We start from the raw sequence: 23,857 nt of genomic DNA on the forward strand, positions 1-23,857 counted from the left end.
GAAATAAGGACAAACAAAGTTGCATGAAAAGTAAAGAACAAAAATAAATCGATACCACAAGCCTTTGGGAAGGATGATGGTAGAGCTACAAATCTAGTGAATTAGAGCTATTGAAAACCTAAAAGTACCTTGAAATGTAGCAACTAAGTAAAATGGAAAGCAAAAGAACTTTGAGAGATTCCTGAGAGCCTGAGAAATTTGTGAGTTGATTGTTGTGTGTTGAATATCCTTTTTTTTTTCTTCTGAATGCGTCTATATATAAGGGTTAGGATAGCAATGGGTCATTACTTGGCCCGGAATTTCTCCTAGACTCCTTGTACGGATGGAATTTGAACTTTCTTGAATTTAGGATTCGACCAGATTCTTCCTTGATAACCACGTGATCTTGAGCATTGATGGTTGATGAGAATCCTTTCCAAATTTGAACTCTTTACTTGTACAGAATTCTAGCTTAAGTAGAACTTCTTGGTGGATGAGAGATCCTTATGTGACTTGGGCAGAGCCATTATTGGCTAAGAAATTTCATCAAGAAGCTTTCGGGTTTGATCGAACTCTTTGAGGCTTTAGCTTAATAAAAATTCGGCCCAAATATTGAGACCCAAGCTTAAAAAATTAAAATAAAATAAAACGACCCAGCCTCAAAACTAGGTTGGAGTCACCTCTTTTATTTTATTTTATACCCAATAATAAAACTGCCCAGCCCATTTTTATCTTCGATCGGGCTGATTTTGTTATTTTAAATACATAACCCGGCCTCAAACTAGGCCGGAATTATTTCTCTTTGCTTGAAATTATACATGGCCTAGCAAATTGCATTTAGTTGGGCCAACTCATTCTATAAAAACACGAGAAAGAGATGACCCGGCCTCTAAATAAGCCGGAATCACTCTTTTATTTTGATACAACATAATGAGTTGGGCCTCAATAAAATATTCTGGCCTTTCACTCACTCAAGTCGAGCCACTTTCATGATCCCTCGCCAAAATCCGGCCTCCTCTAGGCCTTTGAAGCCACTTCACAAAATATTTTCGCCCAACCTCTTATAGTGGGTGAACAACACTTTTGAAACGAAGGGTCGAGGTAGCATGGATAGATTTTAATTGATCACTTTCATTATGTTCACAAGGCTGGGCGATCAACATAGTTGATATTTGGGCGAAATAATCATGAAAAAAGATTGGGTGATCAAAACATAAAAAATAGGGAAAGAAAGTTGCCCGGGCTATGTAGAAGGTATTTGAGTGTAAAAAATGCTAGAGTAGTTGGGCGGATAGAAATAATGGGAAAAAAGCAATCCATACCAATCATAGGATATTTTGTAGGTGGAGATAGGCTGGATAGCCTAGAAGGAATTTTAGTAGAAAATGAGAGGAGAGAGGCTGGACAAAATATTTATATGCTTTAGGTGGCCAACTTCCATATCTCTTTTTCAAAATAGTCTGGGCCCACTTAAAAGTGAAAAACCACTTTTGGTCTTTAAAACATGTATTTGGCTAGGCATAATATATATATATATACTTATATGTATATAAATATATATATTATTTATTAAATTCCCAGCTCTAGAGCTAACTAGTTAGTAAGATAATATAACGCTAACTATCATTTTGAGCCCACTACACAGTGTAATTTCATGATCTGAACCGTTTATTTTTTAAGCTCTCATTCAAAGATCATCCTTAGAAAAAAGTAACAAAATCGGAAATCGTTTAGCCAATTATTAATAAGCTAATTGTGCTCATGTAAATGGACGAACACAAGTTTTTCAATAAAACATGAAATGATTGTAATGATAATCGAATGGCTAAATGATTTCTGATTTGATTGATTTTTTGTAAGATTATCTTTGAATGGAGACCTAAAATATAAACGGTTTGGCTTATGAGATTACATTGTATAGTGGGTCCAAAATGGTGGTTAGTATTGTATTATCTTATTAACTAGTTAGTTCTAGAGCATTTTTGATATATATATATATATGTATATATATATATACATATATATGAGCTACCGATAACACCCGTAAGCTTCCAATATCAATGCCACTCAATGGCATGCTTTATATATAAAGTATGTATATATATATACATATAAACTCAAAACATCAATCAATCTCTCTCTTCAATTAATTCACCCAGCCAATCCTATATATATATATATATATATATATCAATTTACAAACATCCATTGTCACTTTCTTGCTGGCATTTCGGCAATTTCTATCCATTAAACCAACCCATAGCTATACATATATACATCTATGTACGAACGCCCATGCTACAAAGTTTGATTGCAATTTTCTATTTGCTCTGCACATAGGTAAATTGATCCAACCATCAACTTTCCTTTCTTCTACAAAAAATCTCTATTTCAAATTGACTCCAGGTAACTCCCACGAAAGCCACTCTAAGCTGGTTGGGCTTCCCGCATTCAATATCCAACATCCTCAATTTGGTCTCGTCTTCCTGCTTTATTGAAATTCAAAATTGGCCGAGCCTTACTTGCATATTTCACTCAGTGCAACCCATCAACCAAACAACAAACTAAATTTCTGTCCGCCAGCACTCCTTGCAATTTCTCTCCTCTTTTTTTTTTTTCTCTTTTGATTCAAACAACCAAAAAACAACTACTAGTTGGATTTTAAGCCACCCAAATATCAAAATAAGTTACTACCCATGCTTCTTCTTCATCTGAAATACTCAACCATTCATTTGGCTGTCATCTTGTGGTTTTTGGAACCCCATTAGCAGCCCTCTTCAACTCTCTTGGTTCAGTGCTAATACCGCACACTATGTGTTCGATTTAAGTCTCCACTTAGCTTGGCATGACTCAAACTTCATGAATGAAGGTAGGTCGGCCTCCCCTCCACAACCATTCCCATTTTACTTGTCTTGCCATGGTAAATGCTAATTTATGGCCGAAACACATACTATAAAAAGAGGTATGTATTCATTAAAATCCCAAAAGGAAGAAATACTAATATGGTGATAGTTCTACTTTTACCTATCAAATAATATTCATGTTTAGGAAAGTACTTGTTACACATACATGACAGATAAATGAAATGTAGTGCCTTTTTATTGTTTCAAAATGGATACCAATTAAGTGGTGCATAATAATAATAGTAGCGAGGATAAAGTCTAATAAATAGTAGCTACAATATAGTACAGATAATAATATATTATTAAATACTAATAATAGTTTAGAGAAAATTATAGATTTTGTTCACTTACTTCATACTTAGTTCAATTTTAGTTCATAATCTTTTTTAAATTTTGTTTTAGTTCATTTATTATTTAACTTGTTCGATTTTGGTTCATTCCGTGAATTTTGAAAAGATGCCATTAAATTGAGGGACAAATATGTAATTTTTTCATAAAAAAATTTATAAAATTAAAAATAAAACTTTAAATCAATTTTATAAAAACAAACAAAAATCATCTCCTTCCACCCTCCCCCCACCCGAGCACCCCACCCCAAACCACCACCACCATCTCCTTCCTCCCCTCCACTCCCCTGCCCCAAAAATAAATAAATAAATTAAAACAAACTCCTTCCCCAACCCAGCAATCCGCAGTCCACACCATCCTCCCTTCCCCTCCCCCAAGTCTGCCACCCAACCCACTCACCTCACTCCCCCGATCTGGAGGCCCAAGCTGTGAAGCTGTAGGGCTCGGCACTGCAGAGGGTGCGAGGACAGGAGGGTCTCCGCCACGTGAAGTGTCGTCGTTTGGCCGTCGCTCTCATTTCTTGATGAATTCAAAAAGGGGAAGGAGTTTGTTTTAATTTTTTTTTTTTTTTTTTGGGGGAGGGGATGGGAGGAAGTGGATGGTGGTGGTGCTGGTTTGGGGTGGGGTTGTTCCTTCTAGTTCACAATTTTGAGGAGAAAAGAATTATAGAACACATAGCAAGTTGTCACTGAGAAATAATGCAGGACTGCAGGTAATCAACCTCATACAATTCAATCTTTACTTCTATAGTTCTATGAATGAAAAATAAATAAATTATATATCATTTATACCTACAGGGGAAACATACAAGCTCGGGTGGGGGGAGGGAGGGAGGAGATGATTTTTGTTTGTTTTTTATTTTTAAAAAAAAATTGATTTAAAGTTTTATTTTTAAATTTTATAAATTATTTTATGAAGAAATTACATATTTGTCTCACAATTTAACAGCATCCATCCAAAATAAACGAAATAGACCAAAACCGAACAAGTTAGATAATAAATGGACCAAAACGGAACTTAAAAAAGATTATAGACTAAAACTGAATTAGCTATGAAGTAAGTGGACTATATCTGTAATTTTATCTAATAATTTAAGGCGTTTTAGCAAGACACCCACCTGAACTTTGACTCGATTTCCATGTTATCACCTAAATTAAAAATTGAAGCAAGTTGCTCCATAAATTAAATTTTATTTGTAAGTTACCACCTTTATCCAAATCTTCATGGGTTTTTTAGTCTTTGAACTTTGGTGGGGAAGCTTTGGCCACCTCAACATGCTTAGTGGCAAGGCCTAATCAATTACAAGTGGCTACATGTAGAATTATTTTTCTATTTATATTTTCTTATTTTTATAGACTTTGAAAACTAATTAAAAATAGCTCTGAACTCAAAAAAATATACGAAAAATTCTTACAGACTCGTCTTGACTAATACTAATTTACTATGGAGTTAATTATCAATTTGCCCTCCAAGAGTTTCTAGAAAATTTGGGAAGTCCAAATTTATTTCTAAAAAATTAAATACTCTAGACTTTTTGAAAATTCATAGGATAATTTTCCGAACTCTAAACAATACAAGGTCTGCACCATTGGTCTTTTAAAAACTAACACTACCTTTCTCGTGAACACTTGCTACCCAAAAGACCTCTCGGTCTTAGAGGACAATAAATTCAAGAAAAATTCTAGAATTTTCATAAAATCTCGAAAGAAGTCTCTAAAACAGGTTTTTGGTAATTTTGAAAATATTTTTTAGAATTCTTCTAAGACTTTACGGAAATTTTATAATTTTTATAGAATTTATTTTATGGCAGGAAATTTATTTTACTTTTTTAAAAAAGAAATTTGGACTTCCCAAATTTTATGGAAACTCTCAGAGGGTAAATTGGTAATTTGACTCTATAGTAAATTATTATTAGTCAAGACAAGTCCGTAAGAATTTTCTGTGTATTTTTCTGAGTCTGAAGCTATTTTTAATTAGTTTTTAAAGTTTATAAAAATAGGAAAATAGAAAAAGAAAAATGGTTGTACATGTGGCCACTTGTAACTGGTTGGGCCTTGCCACTCAGCATGCTGAGGTGGCAAAAGCTTCCCCACCCAATTTCAAAGACCAAAAAACCCCTGAAGATTTGGATGGAGGTGGTAACTTGCAAACAAAATTTAATTCATGAGGCAACTTGTTTCAATTTTTAATTTAGGTAATAACATGCAAATCGAGTCAAAGTTCAGGTGAGTATCTTGCTAAAAAACCATAATTTAATATCCTGTAAACAAATTATTTAGTACTAACAACACATTCTTATAATCCTTGTCCTTTATCCTTCTTGTTTTTGTTAGACCTTAAGTCCCTTTTAAATGTTTTCTCAAATATATTTGTGATTATTTGTGCTGATATATAGAAACCAGTATTATGGGAATACAGTCTGGTGAATGAATCAGAGAAGTTCAAATAGTGTGTTATTTATAGGAAAGGATTATTAAGTTGAAGGGGAAATAATTGTCTTAAGAGTATGAAATAATAATTGACCCGGCCACATCATAACAACTTAGGCTTTTGAGAACAGTTGTAAACGAACAACACTTAATGAATAGCTGTTAAATCTTCTTAATTTTGTCGCTTCTTCTACGTGCACATTAGTACTTATACAATGCAATTTCTATACATTATGTACCGTTCAAATTTAGAATCTTTATATGAGGAGTTCAGAGTATTAAAACTATTAAATGTTGATTGTTCTTATCTTTCACTGCACATACGAACCTTTTTGATTCGCAATATATGGTTTGTTAATTCTTTTCAAAGAAGGTCCAGCTGCTTATAAAGCCTATTACTTGAGGTGAGGTTCTGAGCCTATCTTACACAGTTACACGTGTTATTTCTGAAACTTTAAATGAGGTATTGCATGTTGTCATGTCATTGGCAAATGATTGATTGTAGGGCTGGGCAGTTGACTCAGCTTGAGTCTTCCATGGGCATCTCTCACAATGAGGTGAGTCCCATGTGTTGAGGAGCCCACCTCATTGTGAGAGATATCTCATTGGGACATGTCCCATAAAAGACTCACTCGTTACTCAAGATGGGTCGGCTCAGTTCTTTTTTCTTTTTTTGTCTCAACACTGTTTGAATTGGATTGGGTGAATGACAAGTTAGTGGATTAACTCGGTTTGGGTGAAGGTTAGTGGATTACTAATTCAAGTCAACCCACTGATTATATACAATAAGATATTGTAACTTGCCGTTGACATTCAAACCTTGGAGACCTGTAAAGGAAGACAAGTTGATACCATGATGCCATATTACGCTTCTTGTTGTTCTTACACTTTTCCAGAATAGTGAATTGGTAAAAGCTCTAAATCCCACATCGCTTAGATGTGAGTTTTGTTCCTGTTCCTGTCTTGCACTCGATGAAAGCGTCCCCCCTCTTGCCTAATGAGTCAATGAGCCTGGCACTTGCGCTGTGGGTTGTAATGGGCATTCTTAAGCTCCTGTGAGCTCCTTCTGGGCTCCTCTAAGCCTTTATAAGTTTTCTTAACATGATAGTTCATAGCAGTATTTAAAGATGTTACATAAATGGAGCTAATTTTTTATAACATTATGGGTTATATGAGGAATTTGGTGTTATAATCCGTTGCGGTGGTCATTTAAACTAAAAAAAAAAACCAATAGTGCTTACATTTTTCTTAAGAACTGTAATATTTCATGCTAGTCCAACTGAATCATGTTTTATGAACTAATTATTCTTTACTTATGTCATTATAGGCAAATGAAAACATGGGGCACTTCAGCAGGAAAGCAGAGGGAACTCAGCAAGATGCTTGAGGAATGGTGACTTTGTACAACTTTACCATGTTTTTTTTTTTTTTTACTCACTACCTAAGACTTTCAGTTGGTAGAAATTTTTCCTGTATATACATCCACCCAAATATAGGCACATGTTTATTTTAGAAATGTTGTTCCGTTAAAACTAACTGACAGTGCCCATATAAGAAAAAGAACAGAAGAAAAGAAAAAAGAACCAAGTGTCAAATTATTATTTGACAAACTCAAGAAGAAACTATGTATTTGCCTAAGGATTCAAGCGTTTTTGAATTGGGAATTTGGGATACAAATTAGTAAATTACTGGAGTATATTCCTGTTACTGGCGAAGAAAGTCAAAAATGGCAACTTGTTTGTGTCATAATTGATTTTTCATTAAAGTACCTTTACCCACACGTTTCCAAAATAGTTAATAATTATCAACAAAAGGCAATAAACTCAGGTTGTGGGTCAGAGATACAACCACACAAAAATGAGTTCGTTCGGAGTCCAAGTAATCACTACTGTTTCAGGCATTCTGTGTCTACTCCTCCCCTTAGCTCTCTTCAAGATCTTTCACAAACTATGGTGGATTCCAACTCGCATACAGAATTTGATGGGTCAGCAGGGAATCAAAGGCCCTTCTTACAGATTCATCCATGGAAACACCAAAGAAATCTCCAGCATGATAGAGGAAGCTGGGAGCAGGCCCAAAAATCTATCACATGACATATTATCTCAAGTTCAACCTCATATTCACTCATGGACCAAGATATATGGTAAAAATCTAGCTACCTCTTAACTATGGTATATGGATCTTAGTTCCATGAGAAATTTTGTTCATCTTTTCCAACAGGGAAGATTTTTCTTCAATGGTATGGTTCTCGAGCTGAGCTGGTCATTACAGAACCTGAGTTGTGCAAAGAGATACTGAATAACAAAGACAGAGCTTACCCAAAAAAGAAGTTGCAATACTATGTGAAGAAGCTATTTGGAGATGGCATTTCGACATCCGAAGGTGAAAAATGGGCCAAATTGCGAAAGCTGGCCAACCATGCCTTCCATGGAGAGAGCTTAAAAGTAAGTTGTCACAGTTACTATTGATAATTCTTGCAAAGACTACTGTAGTAGTAGTAGTAGTTATTATCAATTATTTAATAACAAGAGACTAAATTTAAGGTAAAATTTGCTATTTGCATGATGGTTTTCTTTTACTATTTCTAGAGTATGATTCCAGAAATGATAACTAGCACTGAGACAATGCTAGAAAGGTGGAAAAATCATGAAGGAAAAGAGATTGAGGTGTTTGAAGAATTTAGGTTGTTCACTTCTGAAGTGATTTCCAGGACAGCATTTGGCAGCAGCTACTTAGAAGGGAAGAACATTTTTGACATGTTGATCAAGTTATCCTCATTGATATTCAAAAATGCTTACAAACTTAGGTTTCCTGGCTTCAGGTTAATTTCACTTAACTAAATCTCGAAATTGGCAGAGTTCCCATTTTTGAAATTGAGCACAATTGTACATAACCACATATTTTCTCGAGATTATGAGAAATATGACCAATTTCATTTGATATTGGAGAAACTATTCACAACAATATTATTGGAGGGTTATGTCTGTTGTCACTTCTCATGTTTAGTCTTCCATTCAATATTGCAGTAAGTTTTTTAAAACCAATGATGAGGCCGAATCAGAGGAGCTTGAGAAAGGAATACGCGACTCCATATTAGGGATTGTAAAGAAAAGAGAAAAGAAAGTAATAACTGGAGAAGAAGACGGCTTTGGGAGTGATTATCTTGGATTGCTGTTAAAGGCTCATCATGATAACAATGACAACCAGAGGGTTTCGGTGGATGAGATAGTTGATGATTGCAAGACGTTTTACTTTGCTGGACAAGAAACCACTAATACTTTGCTGGCTTGGACTGTGTTTCTTCTGGCACACCATACGGATTGGCAAGAGGAAGCAAGAAAAGAGGTCCTGCACTTATTTGGCAAACAAACTCCAGATGCCGACGGCATTGCCAAACTAAAAACAGTAAGAAAGTCAAGAACCCCAATCAAATTCTTGTCTAAAATGCAGAAATGTTCAATTAAATTTGAAATGCTGATTTGTTCTGAATTTTTCATTTTCATGTATGCAGATGAGTATGATCATCAATGAGTCTCTAAGGCTATATCCTCCTGTTTATGCAATTGTAAGGAGAGCTGAAGGGGATGTTAGACTGGGAAACCTCATTGTTCCTGCTAATGTTGAATTGCGCATCCCAAATATAGCAATTAACCATGACCCTCAGTTCTGGGGACAAGACGTGCATCTTTTCAAACCAGATCGATTTGCAGAAGGGGTTGTTAAAGCTACCAACAATAACATAGCCGCATTCTTACCCTTTGGAATGGGACCTCGAATATGTGTAGGCATGAACTTTGCAACCACTGAAGTAAAGATTGCTCTGTCAATGATTCTACAACGCTACGCCTTCACCCTTTCCCCGGCTTATATCCACTCACCCTTTCATTATCTTATTACAGTTCGACCACAACATGGAGTTCAAGTAATCCTACACTCACTGTGAACTGTGAACACCAGAACTGCCAATAAACCTTGCACTTGATGTTTTACAGTACCCAGAGACATTATTAATGCCTTTGGATATGGTAGCTTGTAATTCAATAATAAGATATATTACATATGCCGAGGATTCAATAATCCTTTTTCAAATCCTGATGTCTATTTCAAATAAGTTCATTTTCATGATGTCTATTTCAAATTCTGATGAGTATGATCATGCAGATGTCTATTCTCAATTAAGTTTGAAATCCTGATGTCTATTTCAAATATTCATTTTCATGCAGATGAGTATGATCATTAATGAGTCTCTAAGGTTATATTCTCCTGCTGTCCACGAATGCCATTTATCTCACACAAGTTAGTGAACTCATGTGAGGTAAATTCACCTCCACGATTAGTACGAAAAACCTTTATGGACTGGCCAGTTTCTTTCTCAACTTGAGCTTTAAATCTTTTAAATACAACAATGGCCTCAGACTTTTCTATCAAAAAATAAACCCATGTTTTTCGACTATAGTCATCAGTAAAGGTAATGAAATACCTTTTGTTGCTATTTGATGTGGAATTAATTGGCCCACAGATATCTGAATGGACTAGCTGCAGTGGTTGCGTAGCTCTCCATGTGCTTTCTTTAGGAAATGAGTCACGATGCTGCTTGCCAATGATGCAATCCTCACAAACCTTTGAAGGAGACTGAATATGTGGAAGTCCTTTCACCATTTGCTTTTGTTGCAAGGTTTTTAGCCCATTAAAGTTCAAGTGCCCATATCGATAGTGCCACAGCCATGCAGGATCTTGTACTGTTGATTTGTGACATATCGGATCAGTGTGTTCAGTCTGAGTGTGCAAAGGAAACATCCAATTTCCTGTCATCTTGACCTCTGCAATAAAGCCCTTCTGTGGATGATGAATTTGACAGCAATCCTTTTGAATGATCCCTTCTCTTGTAACTGACCAAGGCTAATCAAGTTACTTTTGAGGGCTGGAACATAAAACACGCCAGTAATAGTGGACATACTGCTATTCACCATAACTTTAATGTTACCCTTTCCCATGACACATATGCTAGTATTATTTCCAAGCTTCACATTCTCTCTAAAAGTGTCATCTAAATCAGAAAATAAGAGTTTGTTACCACTCATGTGATGGCTGCAGCCAGAGTCTAAGTACCATGTATTACCTGATGTAGTCTCCTTCTTGTCGATGTAAAACATCAAAAGCATCTCTTCTTCAGTTTCTACAAAATTCATCTTTGTTTCCTTCTCTTTGTCAGGACATTCATATTGGAAATGCCCAAGCTTGTGACAGTGATAACATTCCACATTTGCCTTGTCAAATGGTGCTCTTTGACTGTATGAAAGCTGGTGTCCTCTACCTCTTCCTTCTCCTCGAAATCCACCACGTCCTCTGCCTCTCCTAGGGGATGTTTCTCCATGAATAGTAACGTTCAAGGCTTGCTCCTCCACAGCATGACTAGTCATCCTCTGCTCATGTACCAGCAATGAGCTCTGCAACTCATCAATCGAAAGACTATCAATGTCATTCGATTCTTCAATGGAACACACAACATAATCAAATTTGGAAGTCATCGAGCGAAGGATTTTCTCAATAACTGCAACATCTCCCATTTTCTTGCCATGAATACACATTTTATTTGCAATTACCAGTGTTCTTGCAAAATAATCATTGACTAACTCCTTTCCCTTCATGTGAAGAGTCTCAAACTCTTTGCGAAGAGCTTGAAGTTGTGCACGTTTGACCCTTGCCGTGCCTTGATACTTCTTTGCCATGGAGTCCCAGATATCTTTAGCAATGTTCTTCTTGAGGATGGTTTCCAGGATGGCACGATCGATTGCCTGGAATAGGTAATTCTTTGTCTTCAAATCCTTCAGCTTTTGTTCTTCCATAACCTTCGTCTGTGCTTCAGTCAGGACTGTAGTTTCTACTGGTTCAGCAATACCATTCTCTACAAGACTCCAATACTCTTTAGATCGCAGAAAATTTCCATCAGCATGCTCTAATGTTTATAGTGACCATCAAAGCGAGGGATTGCTGGTTGCACAAAACTACTGTACTACTGTTCTCTGACACCATTTGATCTTGCTGTTGCAAGTGAGAAGACTGCTGCTTCTTTGATAATCAGGTCCCTTGATGGAGCTCTGATACCATATGTTAAATATCAAAGTTTTGAATACTGTAGTGCAAAATACTTGTGAAAATTTGACTTATCATAAATGAAATAGAGAGGCCTAGATTAAATAGGCTTACAGAAAATTACTGAACATAAAAAACAGAGAGAACAATATCACATGTCTAACAGCCCTAGACTTATGGGATTCTCCTAAGGAATAGATCAAATGCTAACTAAGTCCCTGACAAATAGGGATTATTAATAAAGCAAACAGAAACAAAGGCTAAATATCTAACACTCCGCCACGTGAAGCGGCGCCGTTTGGCCGTCGCTCTCATTTCTTGATGAATTCAAAAAGGGGAAAGTGTTTGTTTTAATTTATTTATTTATTTTTTGGGGGAGTGGATGGGAGGAAGGAGATGGTGGTGGTGCTGGTTTGGGGTGGGGTTGTTCCTTCTAGTTCACAATTTTGGGGAGAAAAGAATTATAGAACACATAGCAAGTTGTCACTGAGAAATAATGCAGGACTGTAGGTACACTACAAGAAAAAACAGTTTGAGCGACGAACCGAGTTCCTCTCCCAAAGTTGATTTTCGTCGCCCAAAACTTTGGGTGACGAAATGTTTTCGTCGAGTATTTGGTCGCCCAAATCATGACGCCCAAGAGTTTGGGCGATGAACTTATCAATTTTGTCGCCCAAAGCTACATGGGGAGACGAATTTAGTTCGTCTCCTAACAATTTAGTTCGTCTCCTAAGGTAACTTTGGGCGACGAACATGTGGTTTGTCGCCCAAAATATGTTTAAGCGACGAATCATTTCGTTGCTTAAACATACTTTGGGCGACGAATTAATAGTTCCTCTCCCAAAGTATATTTAGGCGACGGACAATTCCGTCGCCTAAACCTATTTTATTTTTTAAAAAAAAATTATATATATTTTTTTAATTTAATATTTTTTATATCCAAAATGTATATAACACAAAATTAATAAATTTATATCCAAAATGTATTAATAAATTTATACAAAACCTATTTTATTTATAAAAAAAAAATTTAATATTTTTTATATCCAAAATGTATATAACACAAAAACTTTATAACACAAAATTAATAAATTTATATCCCAAATGTATTAATAAATTTATACAAAATGTATTAATAAATTTATTCACCCGCTTCGACTTCAGTCCTCCGAATTGCATAGATACGGAAGCCGCACCTGATAACGCGGGAGCCGAGGTGCCTATAACTTGACTGTAGTGGTGAGCTGAAAAGAGCTGGACTACAGCATCGGGAGCCAAAAAAGGAGTGGCCTAGACTGTGGCATCAGGAACAGGTGAGGGAATGGCCTGGACTGCAGCATCAGGAGCAAGTGAGGTATCGGGATCGGGAGTGCATGCGAGCTCGGTGGTCCTAGATTCAATTTAAAAAAATTTAACAATTAAACTAAATTCAACAATTCAACAATTTAACAACTTAACTAAATTTTATAATTACTCTAAATCGCATATTTTACACACGGTGCTGTGCTGCCATCCAAGAGTACATTTTCAAGCTTAAGGTCTCTATGGCAGATTTGCTGCCACAAATGAATTAATTCCTTACTACAATCAACACTACCAAAGATCATGAGGAAAAATAGCAGTATAACAACACATTAATAGAAGAGTTCCAATTTACAGACTATTGAATGACAGTAACAAACTCCTAAAATCAATTGCTGGAAGAAAAACCTTGCCTGATGCAAAAGAACAATAGAAATGCAAAAGGATGCAAATTTTTGCTACATTATGAGTGATTGTTAAGTAAAGGCTTCAAAAAGATAACATGGAGCTCTTTTTTCCCATTATAAAGTAGACGAAAATTCGAATTGATTCCACTTTCAGGGGACATTAAGAGATCCCAAATTCTAAGTTTTAACCTGTCAAAGCAGAATCAATTTACCTTATCCTCACTAAATCGACCAGCATTGCATTTTCTCTCAAAGAGTTTTCCTCCTGCAGCATACTCCATTACTATGGCTAGATGAGTTGATGTCAGCAGGACCTGAAAGAAAGAGAGCCCAATACTCTTAAAAACAAATCTTTGTATCAGAATTCAGAAATAGGCTATTGTAAAGACTATTTCCAATTCACATTAACAAAGAGTGACAAGAAGTAAAGTTCATATTTTTAACAGAGGTATTTTAACAAAATTCCTAATGACTCCTACAAATTTAAGCACACTAACAGATACTAACAATGCTTATAAAAAATTGATAGAGAACATGCCATCAGTATCTCTCAATGGATCAGGAAAACAATATGACAAGGGTAGCTAAAAAGAAATGAAAAATATTTGGATGCTTCACCTCTTTGAATTGAATAATATTTGGATGCTTCAATGACCTGTGGTTCATGATCTCCCTTTGCACATGTTCGACTATTTGCAACACCAAAGAAATGAAAAACAAAAAAACCCAATTCCCAGAATTCAAACATCAAAAAGAAAGGAAAAAAAAGTGAGAGAATTGACACCAAAAAAAAAAAAGTAAGATAAGAGGTGAAGGAGATGAAACAGACCTTCTGGCCTCTCTGGTCCACTTATCTCCGACCAGCCTTGCAACCCCAAAATTCCCAAACCCAATATCCTTCACAATCTCATACCGCTCCATATAATTCCAATGTCCAAAGCACAACAATCAACACAAATAAACATTGTCGATCCTTCTCTATTTGACAACCAAAGTTAGATCATGAAACCGGCCACCAACCTGCATCAAACTGCAAAGGGTCACAGGCTTGCAGCCAAAGAAAGCGTTCAGAGGGTTTAGGAGGACAAGTGGAAAAGACTAGAGAGGGTGAGTAGGTGGTTTGGTGTGGGGATGGGGATGGGTTTCGGGGAGAGAGAAATAGGAGGAGCTGGGTTGGGTTTCGGTGGGGAGGGCGGCAGTCAGGGAGGGAGATAGGTGGTCGGGGAGAGAGAAATAGGAGGAGCTGGGTTGGGTTTCGGTGGGGAGGGTGGCGGTCGGGGAGGGCGGCGGTCAGGGAGGGAGATAGGTGGTCGGGGAGGGTGATGGGTGGTTGAGTCTAGGTTGAAGCAGGGGAGAGGAATAAGAGAAGAGATGGCAGGGGAGAAAAGAAAGAAAGGAAATAAAGAAGAAGAAAAGCAGATCTGGGGGAGGGTTAATCGAAAAGACTTTGGGCGAGGAAGCTGATTTAGTCGCCCAAAGGCACTTTAGGCGACAAACTAACCATTTCGTCGCCTAAAGTCCCTTTGGGCGACGAAATCAGATTCCTCGCCTAAGTGGGTGAAATTTTTAGCGCAAATTCACCCCGCCAATTTTTTTGTGAAATTCTCACCTTTGGGCGACGAAATGGGGAAATTATTTCGTCGCCCAATCTCCCTTTGGGCGACGAAATTCGTATTTCGTCACCTAAGACTTTATTTGCAAATTTATAATTTATATTTAGTGTTTTTTTATTAACAAATATATTTAGTATTTAAAATATATATAATAAATCATTAGGAGATTATAATATACTTAATAATATACAATTGGATTCTAAATTTTAACTTAATTACTAAATTATATTTATAATTTTAATATATATCAAATATGTATTAAAATAATTTCACCGTTACCTAACTTCTACATCTCCGATTGAGCTAATTTTTTGCATGGATGATCCTTAAGTGGGGAACTAAACAATTAACGGTTTAGATCGTTGGAAACACCATCGAGATATGACCATCTGCATATAAATGAACTGTTTCGACACTTGAAAAGTATAATTTTATTAACTCTTTTGTTGAAACTTTGTCGTTTCAATAATTGGGAAGACCACAATGTAATTTCAACAATCGGAGCCGTTCATTTTCTATGTTCATACACAAAGATCATCTCTGCAAAAAATTAGCCAAATCGGAATTCATCAAGCCGTTGAAGTATCATTATAAAAACCACAATCGTTCATTAATTCGACCACCGTTACCTAACTTTTACTTCTTCGATTAAACTAAATTTTTGCATAAATGATCTTTGAGTATGAAACTAAAAAATAAATGGTTCAAATCGTTGAAAACACAATCGCATCATATTTTTATACCTAAATATAAATGCACATAAAAAAGGAACTGGAGTTTGGGCGACAAATCTATATATTCCTCGCCCAAAGTCACTTTAGGCGACGAATTTACTTAGTCGCTCAAAGATACCTTAGGCGACAAAGAGATTATTTCCTCGCCTAAAGTGACTTTGGATGAGGAATCTATACATTCGTCACCCAAAGTCTACTTCTTTAACCATTTTTTTTGCAAATTTATAATTTATATTTAGTATTTAAAATATATATATAATAAATCATTATAATAAGATTTTATACCTAATAATATACAATAGGATTCTACATTTTAACTTATTTACTAAATTATATTTATAATTTTAAATATATAGAAATATAAAATATATATATATAAAATATGTAATAAAATAATTTCACTGTTACCTAATTTCTACATCTCCGATTGAGCTAATTTTTTGCAAGGATGATCTTTGAGTGAGAAACTAAAAAATGAACGATTCAGATGGTTTAAAACAAAATCGAGATATTAGCTTCTACATATAAATAAACGGTTTCTACACTTGAAGAATAAAATTATATTAATTCTTTCGTTGAAACTTTGTTGTTTCAATAATTATGAAGAGCACAACGTGATTACAACGATCAGAGCCGTTCATCATCTATGTTCATACTTAAAGATCATCCTTGCAAAAAATCGGCTCAATCGGAGTTCATCTACCTTTTCGATTATCATTATAAAAATCATGATCGTTCATACACCCTAAACACTAAACCTAACTTCTACATCTCCGATTGAGATACTTTTTTGTATGAATAATCTTTGAGTGGGGGACTAAGAAATGATCGGTTTGGATCATTAAAAACATGATAAAAATTTGAGGTTCTACATATAAATACACTTGAAGAGTATAATTCTATTAACTTTTTCGTTGAAACTTTGTCGATTCAACAATTATGAAGACTACAATATGATTTCAACGATCGGAGCCGTTCATTTTATTCGTTTATACTCAAAGATCATCCCTACAAAAAATCGGCCAAATCGAAATTCATCAACTTGTTCGATTAGTATTAGAAAATTCACAATTGTTCATAAGTTCGAGCACTGTTACCTAACTTGTACATTTCCGATTGAACTAATTTTTTGTGACGATGATCTTTGTGTGGGGAATTAAAAAATGAACGGTTCGGATAGTTGGAAACACGATCGCATCGTATGTTATTACATACATAAAATTGTACACAAAAAAAGACACTGAGACTTTGGGCGAGGAAATACAAATTTCGTCGCCCAAAGTTAGCTTAGGTGAGGAACATATTCGTCACCCAAAGCCACTTTGGGCGAGGAACTGAAAATTTCCTCGCCTAAAGTAACTTTGGGCGAGGAAAATGTTCGTCGCCCAAAGTGACTTTGGGTGAGGAACAGAAAATGTCGTCGCCCAAAGTCACTTTGGGTGAGGAACTGGAAATGTCGTTGCCCAAAGTATGGCCAAACCACCATTTTGGCGTGTAATTTTAGGCGACGGATTATTGTCGTCACCCAAAGTCGCTTAAGGCGACGAACATTTTATTCGTCGCCCAAAGTCACTTTGGGCGAAAAAAATGTTCGTCGCTTTAACCTTGATGGGCTTAGGCGACAAATTTTAGGGTTCGTCGCCCAAAGTTGCTTTGGGTGACGAATTTGAATTCCTCTCCCAAAGTTTCGTCGCCCAAATAGTTTTTTCTTGTAGTGGTAATCAACCTCATACAATTCAATCTTTACTTCTATAAATGAAAAAAAAAATTATATATCATTTATACCTACAGGGGAAACATACAAGCTCAGGTGGGGGGAGGGAGGGAGGAGATGATTTTTGTTTGTTTTTTTTTTTTTTTGAATTTGATTTAAAGTTTTATTTTTTAAGTTTATAAATTTTTTTATGAAGAAATTACATATTTGTCCCTCAATTTAACGGCATCCATCGAAAATAAACGAAATGGACCAAAACCGAATAAGTTAGATAATAATTGGACCAAAACGGAACTTAAAAAAGATTATATACTAAAACTGAACTAGCTATGAAGTAAGTGTACTAAATCTGTAATTTTCTCTAATAATTTAATATCCTGTAAACAAATTATTTAGTACTAACAACACATTCTTATAATCCTTGTCCTTTATCCTTCTTGTTTTTGTTAGACCTTAAGTCCCTCTTAAATGTTTTCTCAAATATATTTGTGATTATTTGTGCTGATATATGGAAACCAGTATTATGGGAATATAATCTGGTGAATGAATCAGAGAAGTTCAAATAGTGTGTTATTTATAGGAAAGGATTATTAAGTTGAAGGGGAAATACTTGTCTTTAAGAGTATGAAATAATAATTGACCCACATCATAACAACTTAGGCTTTTGAGAACAGTTGTAAACGAACAACACTTAACGAATTGCTGGACCCACATCATAACAACTTAGGCTTTTGAGAACAGTTGTAAACGAACAACACTTAACGAATTGTTGTTAAATCTTCTTAATTTTGTCGCTTCTTCTACGTGCATATTAGTACTTATACAATGCAATTTCTATACATTATGTACCGTTCAAATTTAGAATCTTTATATGAGGGGTTTAGAGTATTAAAACTACTAAATGTTGATTGTTCTTATCTTTCACTGCAGATACGAACCTTTTTGATTCGCAATATATGGTTTGTCAATTCTTTTCAAAGAAGGTCCAGCTGCTTATAAAGCCTATTACTTGAGGTGAGGTTCTAAGCCTATCTTACACAGTTACACGTGTTATTTCTGAAACTTAAAATGAGGTATTGCATGTTGTCATGTCTTTGGCAAATGATTGATTACAAGGGCTGGGCATTTTACTGTCCAAACTGAGTTGACTCAGCTTGAGTCTTCCATGGCATCTCTCACAATGAGGTGGGTCCCATGTGTTGAGGAGCCCACCTTATTTGAGAGATGCCCCATTGGGACATGTCTCATGGGAAGACTCACTCGTTGACTCTCAACTTGATGGGTCTGCTCAGTTCTTTTTTTTCTTTTTTTGTCTCAACATTGTTTGAATTAGATTGGGTGACTGACAAGTTAGTGGATTACTAATTCAAGTCAACCCAAACCGAACTGATTATATACAATAAGATATTGTAACTTGCCGTTAACATTCAAACCTTGGAGACCTGTAAAGGAAGACAAGTTGATACCATGATGCCATACTACGCTTCTTGTTGTTTTTACACTTTTCCAGAATAGTGAATTGGTAAAAGCTCTAAATCCCACATCGCTTAGATGTGAGCTTTGTTCCTGTTCCTGTCTTGCACTCGATGAAAGCGTCCCCCCTCTTGCCTAATGAGTCAATGAGCCTGGCACTTGTGCTGTGGGCTGTAATGGGCATTCTTAAGCTCCTGTGAGCTCCTTCTGGGCTCCGTTAAGCCTTTATAAGTTTTCTTAACATGATGGTTCATAGCAGTATTTAAAGATGTTACATAAATGGAGCTAATTTTTTATAACATATATAATGGGTTATATGAGGAATTTGGTGTTATAATCCGTTGCGGTGGTCATTTAAAAAAAAAAGCCAATAGTGCTTACATTTTTCTTAAGAACTGTAATATTTTCATGCTAGTCCAACTGAATCATGTTTTATGAACTAATTATTCTTTACTTATGTCATTATAGGCAAATGAAAACATGGGGCACTTCAGCAGGAAAGCAGAGGGAACTCAGCAAGATGCTTGATGAATGGTGACTTTGTACAACTTTACCATGTTTTTTTTTTTTTTTTTACTCACTACCTAAGACTTTCAGTTGGTAGAAATTTTTCCTTCATGTTCAGGGCCGTATACAAACGAAGGAAATGTGGAAACAAACAGCTGTCATCATCAGTGTACCTCAGTGAGGCTGAGCCTTTTCTTGAACAATATGCAAAACGCAGCCCTCAGAATCAGGTTCTCATAGGATCTGCTGGAAATTTAGTAAGGGCTGAAGATTTCTTGGCCATTGTTGATGGAGGAAGAGATGAAGAGGGTGATCTTGAGACGGAGCGGGGAGTTACACCATCAAGCCCCGGTCCTTCGATCAGCCAGGAACACTGTTCCAAAGGCTGAGGGTCTGATTGTATTCTTTCCTGGTAAGAATTTTGCCTGCCAAGACTAGAGTTGCCAATAAATCTTGCACTTGGTGTATCAAGTACACAGACATTGATGCCTTTGGATCATTTGCTATCTCATTGATAAAAAGAAAGTGCAACCTCTGCTTTGAGTTTGAGGTCCCTTAAGAGTTCGCTGGTTCCTGTTCTTGCTGCTTTGCAAATTGTTTCTTGAAATGCGTCAGGAACCTAACAAGGATCTGTATATCCCGAAACTGTTTAGAGTTTCAAACAAGCAAAGATATCCATGTAATAAAGAGCCACAAATTTGTACCAAATCTAATCTCAACAACCTAGATCGAGTAAGCAATTAAGCCTAACAAAAATCATTAGAACTGACTTGGTTTTAGCTCACATTTCAGTATTTCACAGTTGTTTATTTGTAGAATAAGCAATAAGCATGGTCCATTGCCTCCAATCTAATTTGCAGACTTGAATAGTCATGTAATAACATTCTATTCTATCTAGAAGGATGCATTAAAAGATGGTATGTGTTGAATATGCATATTCCATTTCACTACAACTGGAAAATTAACCACATAAGTTACAAGAAAAAATGGTAGCATTCATGGTTGGAGAAATTATTAAGCAGCATGAACACACCACGTCAGCTGTATATACATCCACCCACATATAGGCACATGTTTATTTTAGAAATGTTGTTCTGTTAAAACTAACTGACAGTGCCCATATAAGAAAAAGAACAGAAGAAAAGAAAAAAGAACCAAGTGTCAAATTATTATTTGACAAACTCAAGGAGAAACCATGCCTTTGCCTAAGGATTCAAGCGTTTTTAAATTGGGATACAAATTAGTAAATTACTGGAAGAAAGTCAAAAATGGCAACTTGTTTGTGTCATCATTGATTTTTCATTAAAGTAAAGACCCAGATGTTACCAAAATAGTTAATAATTATCAATAAAAAGCAATAAACTCTGGTTGTGGGTCAGAGATAGAAACACACAAAAATGAGTTCGTTCGGAGTCCAAGTAATCCCTACTGTTTCAGGCATTCTGTGTCTACTCCTCCTCTTAGCTCTCTTCAAGATCTTTCACAAACTATGGTGGATTCCAACTCGCATACAAAATTTGATGGGTCTGCAGGGAATCAAAGGCCCTTCTTACAGATTCATCCATGGAAACACCAAAGAAATCTCCAGCATGACAGAGGAAGCTGGGAGCAGGCCCAAAAATCTATCACATGACATATTATCTCAAGTTCAACCTCATATTCACTCATGGACCAAGATATATGGTAACAATCTAGCTACCTCTTAACTATGGTATTTGGATATTATTTCCATGAGAAATTTTGTTCATCTTTTCCAACAGGGAAGATTTTTCTTCAATGGTATGGTTCTCAAGCTGAGCTGGTCATTACAGAACCTGAGTTGTGCAAAGAGATACTGAATAACAAAGATAGAGCTTACACAAAACAGAAGTTCCAATACTATGTGAAGAAGCTATTAGGAGATAGCATTTCGACATCCGAAGGTGAAAAATGGGCCAAATTGCGAAAGCTGGCCAACCATGCCTTCCATGGAGAGAGCTTAAAAGTAAGTTGTTAGTTTGTTACAGTTACTACTGATAATTCTTGCAAAGACTACTGTAGTAGTAGTAGTTATTATCAATTATTTAATAACAAGAGAGTAAATTTAAGGTAAAATTTGCTAATTCCATGATGGTTTTGTTTTACTATTTCTAGAGTATGATTCCAGAAATGATAACTAGCACTGAGACAATGCTAGAAAGGTGGAAAAATCTTGAAGGAAAAGAGATTGAGGTGTTTGAAGAATTTAGGTTGTTCACTTCTGAAGTGATTTCCAGGACAGCATTTGGCAGCAGCTACTTAGAAGGGAAGAACATTTTTGACATGTTGATCAAGTTATCCTCATTGGTATTCAAAAATGCTTACAAACCCAGGTTTCCTGGCTTCAGGTAATTTCATTTAAATCTCGAAATTGGCAGAGTTCCCATTTTTGAAATTGAGCACAATTGTACATAACCACATGTTTTCTCGAGATTATGAGAAATATGACCAATTTCATTTGATATTGGAGAAACTATTCAGTATTCACTACAACATTATTGGAGGGTTATGTCTGTTGTCACTTCTCATGTTTAGTCTTCCATTCAATATTGCAGTAAGTTTTTTAAAACCAATGATGAGGCCGAATCAGAGGAGCTTGAGAAAGGAATACGCGACTCCATATTAGGGATTGTAAAGAAAAGAGAAAAGAAAGTAATAACTGGAGAAGAAGACAGCTTTGGGAGTGATTATCTTGGATTGCTGTTAAAGGCTCATCATGATAACAATGACAACCAGAGGGTTTTGGTGGATGAGATAGTTGATGATTGCAAGACGTTTTACTTTGCTGGACAAGAAACCACTAATACTTTGCTGGCTTGGACTGTGTTTCTTCTGGCACACCATACGGATTGGCAAGAGGAAGCAAGAAAAGAGGTCCTGCACTTATTTGGCAAACAAACTCCAGATGCCGACGGCATTGCCAAACTAAAAACAGTAAGAAAGTCAAGAACCCCAATCAAATTCTTGTCTAAAATGCAGAAATGTTCAATTAAATTTGAAATGCTGATTTGTTCTGAATTTTTCATTTTCATGTATGCAGATGAGTATGATCATAAATGAGTCTCTAAGGCTATATCCTCCTGTTGATGGAATTATAAGGAGAGCTGAAGGGGATGTTAGACTGGGAAACCTCATTGTTCCTGCTAATGTTGAATTGCGCATCCCAAATATAACATTTCACCATGACCCTCAGTTCTGGGGACAAGACGTGCATCTTTTCAAACCAGAGCGATTCGCAGAAGGGGTTGTAAAAGCTACTAACAATAACATAGCTGCATTCTTACCCTTTGGAATGGGACCTCGAATATGTGTAGGCATGAACTTTGCAACTACTGAAGCAAAGATTGCTCTGTCAATGATTCTACAACGCTACGCCTTCACCCTTTCCCCAGCTTATATCCACTCACCCTTTCATTATCTTACAGTTCGACCACAACATGGAGTTCAAGTAATCCTACACTCACTGTGAACTGCATGTGAACACCAGAACTGCCAATAAACCTTGCCTTTGGATATGGTAGCTTGTAATAACGGATGTAATCTTTGTTAGTCTGTTGCCATTAAACCTTATAAGTTATGCTCCTTTGTTTTTCATTTTTGGAGGCTTCAATTGGATTTTCCTGTTTGGAACTCTTTAAAATTCAGTGTGTAATGACCTCATGACTGCCCTTTGGTTTAGTTTGTACCAACCGATTGACTATCCAATGAATTTTTTTGGTTTGATAAATCGTTTAACACAATTTAAAAATCAAAAAATCTGAAAATTTGCCAACAATAATATTTCTTGATGATTTTGGAGATGCCCGAATTTCATTTCCGATCGTCGTTCCGCGAAATCCGATGGGAGGTGTACCTGCCAAAAACACTATGATGCTTAAGTTAGAAAAATTCCTTTTTATCCCCTTTGATTGTTCATCCTGTTGGTATTTATGGGCTTCATCATGCCTTATTCTTCTTCCATCCCACTCCACGTCTCTTCACTTCCCTTGCCCTTTAATCATGGTCTAAGTGAGTTAGTAGAGATTTTGGTGGGATGTGGCTGTTGTAGTGGGATTTCTACGTTCTATCCCCCATCAGAAAATAGCCATGTGCCATTTAAGTGGTCTATAGTTTTGGGCTTGACTGATTTCATCCTTTGTCCAGCCCAACTGGTTCAGCATAGCCTTTTATGGCCCAAAATGGTTTATTCTGTGGTGTTTGGCCCATGTAATTATTTTGGATCCCACAAGTATATATTCCTGTTACTGGCGAAGAAAGTCAGAAATGGCAACTTGTTTGTGTCATAATTGATTTTTCATTAAAGTACCTTTACCCAGATGTTTCCAAAATAGTTAATA

The 23,857-nt window shown here is 36.1% G+C and overlaps 2 protein-coding genes and 1 pseudogene across 2 annotated transcripts; all 3 read left to right on the top strand.

Moving 5' to 3' along the window:
- Nucleotides 1-7,471: 7,471 nt before the first annotated feature.
- Nucleotides 7,472-9,736, top strand: LOC147292713 (cytochrome P450 CYP749A22-like). The gene is made up of 5 exons (XM_086230500.1): nt 7,472-7,802; nt 7,880-8,103; nt 8,248-8,480; nt 8,686-9,064; nt 9,171-9,736. Exons 1-5 carry the CDS (start codon nt 7,517-7,519, stop codon nt 9,600-9,602), a joined length of 1,554 nt encoding a protein of 517 aa, XP_086086626.1. The 5' UTR covers nt 7,472-7,516; the 3' UTR covers nt 9,603-9,736.
- A 9,372-nt stretch (nt 9,737-19,108) lies between these two features.
- On the top strand, nt 19,109-19,891 carry LOC147292714 (tRNA ligase 1 pseudogene; annotated as a pseudogene).
- Nucleotides 19,892-20,872: 981 nt separating this feature from the next.
- LOC147292715 (cytochrome P450 CYP749A22-like) lies at nt 20,873-23,020 on the top strand. Its single transcript, XM_086232516.1, has 5 exons — nt 20,873-21,185; nt 21,263-21,486; nt 21,636-21,868; nt 22,076-22,454; nt 22,561-23,020. Exons 1-5 carry the CDS (start codon nt 20,900-20,902, stop codon nt 22,987-22,989), a joined length of 1,551 nt encoding a protein of 516 aa, XP_086088642.1. The 5' UTR covers nt 20,873-20,899; the 3' UTR covers nt 22,990-23,020.
- Nucleotides 23,021-23,857: the final 837 nt, after the last annotated feature.

This window comes from Dryas octopetala, chromosome 2 (assembly GCF_963921425.1).
Source record: "Dryas octopetala chromosome 2, drDryOcto1.1, whole genome shotgun sequence".
In the NCBI taxonomy this organism is placed as follows: domain Eukaryota; kingdom Viridiplantae; phylum Streptophyta; class Magnoliopsida; order Rosales; family Rosaceae; genus Dryas; species Dryas octopetala.

Bases quoted from the DNA above. Each gene is read 5' to 3' on its own strand.
- LOC147292713 (XM_086230500.1), top strand. From the start codon at position 7,517: ATGAGTTCGTTCGGAGTCCAAGTAATCACTACTGTTTCAGGCATTCTG. The intron at 8,481-8,685 runs GTTAATTTCACT...TCAATATTGCAG, and splicing joins CTTAGGTTTCCTGGCTTCAG to TAAGTTTTTTAAAACCAATG. The intron at 9,065-9,170 runs GTAAGAAAGTCA...TCATGTATGCAG, and splicing joins GCATTGCCAAACTAAAAACA to ATGAGTATGATCATCAATGA.
- LOC147292715 (XM_086232516.1), top strand. From the start codon at position 20,900: ATGAGTTCGTTCGGAGTCCAAGTAATCCCTACTGTTTCAGGCATTCTG. The intron at 21,487-21,635 runs GTAAGTTGTTAG...TACTATTTCTAG, and splicing joins TCCATGGAGAGAGCTTAAAA to AGTATGATTCCAGAAATGAT. The intron at 21,869-22,075 runs GTAATTTCATTT...TCAATATTGCAG, and splicing joins CCCAGGTTTCCTGGCTTCAG to TAAGTTTTTTAAAACCAATG.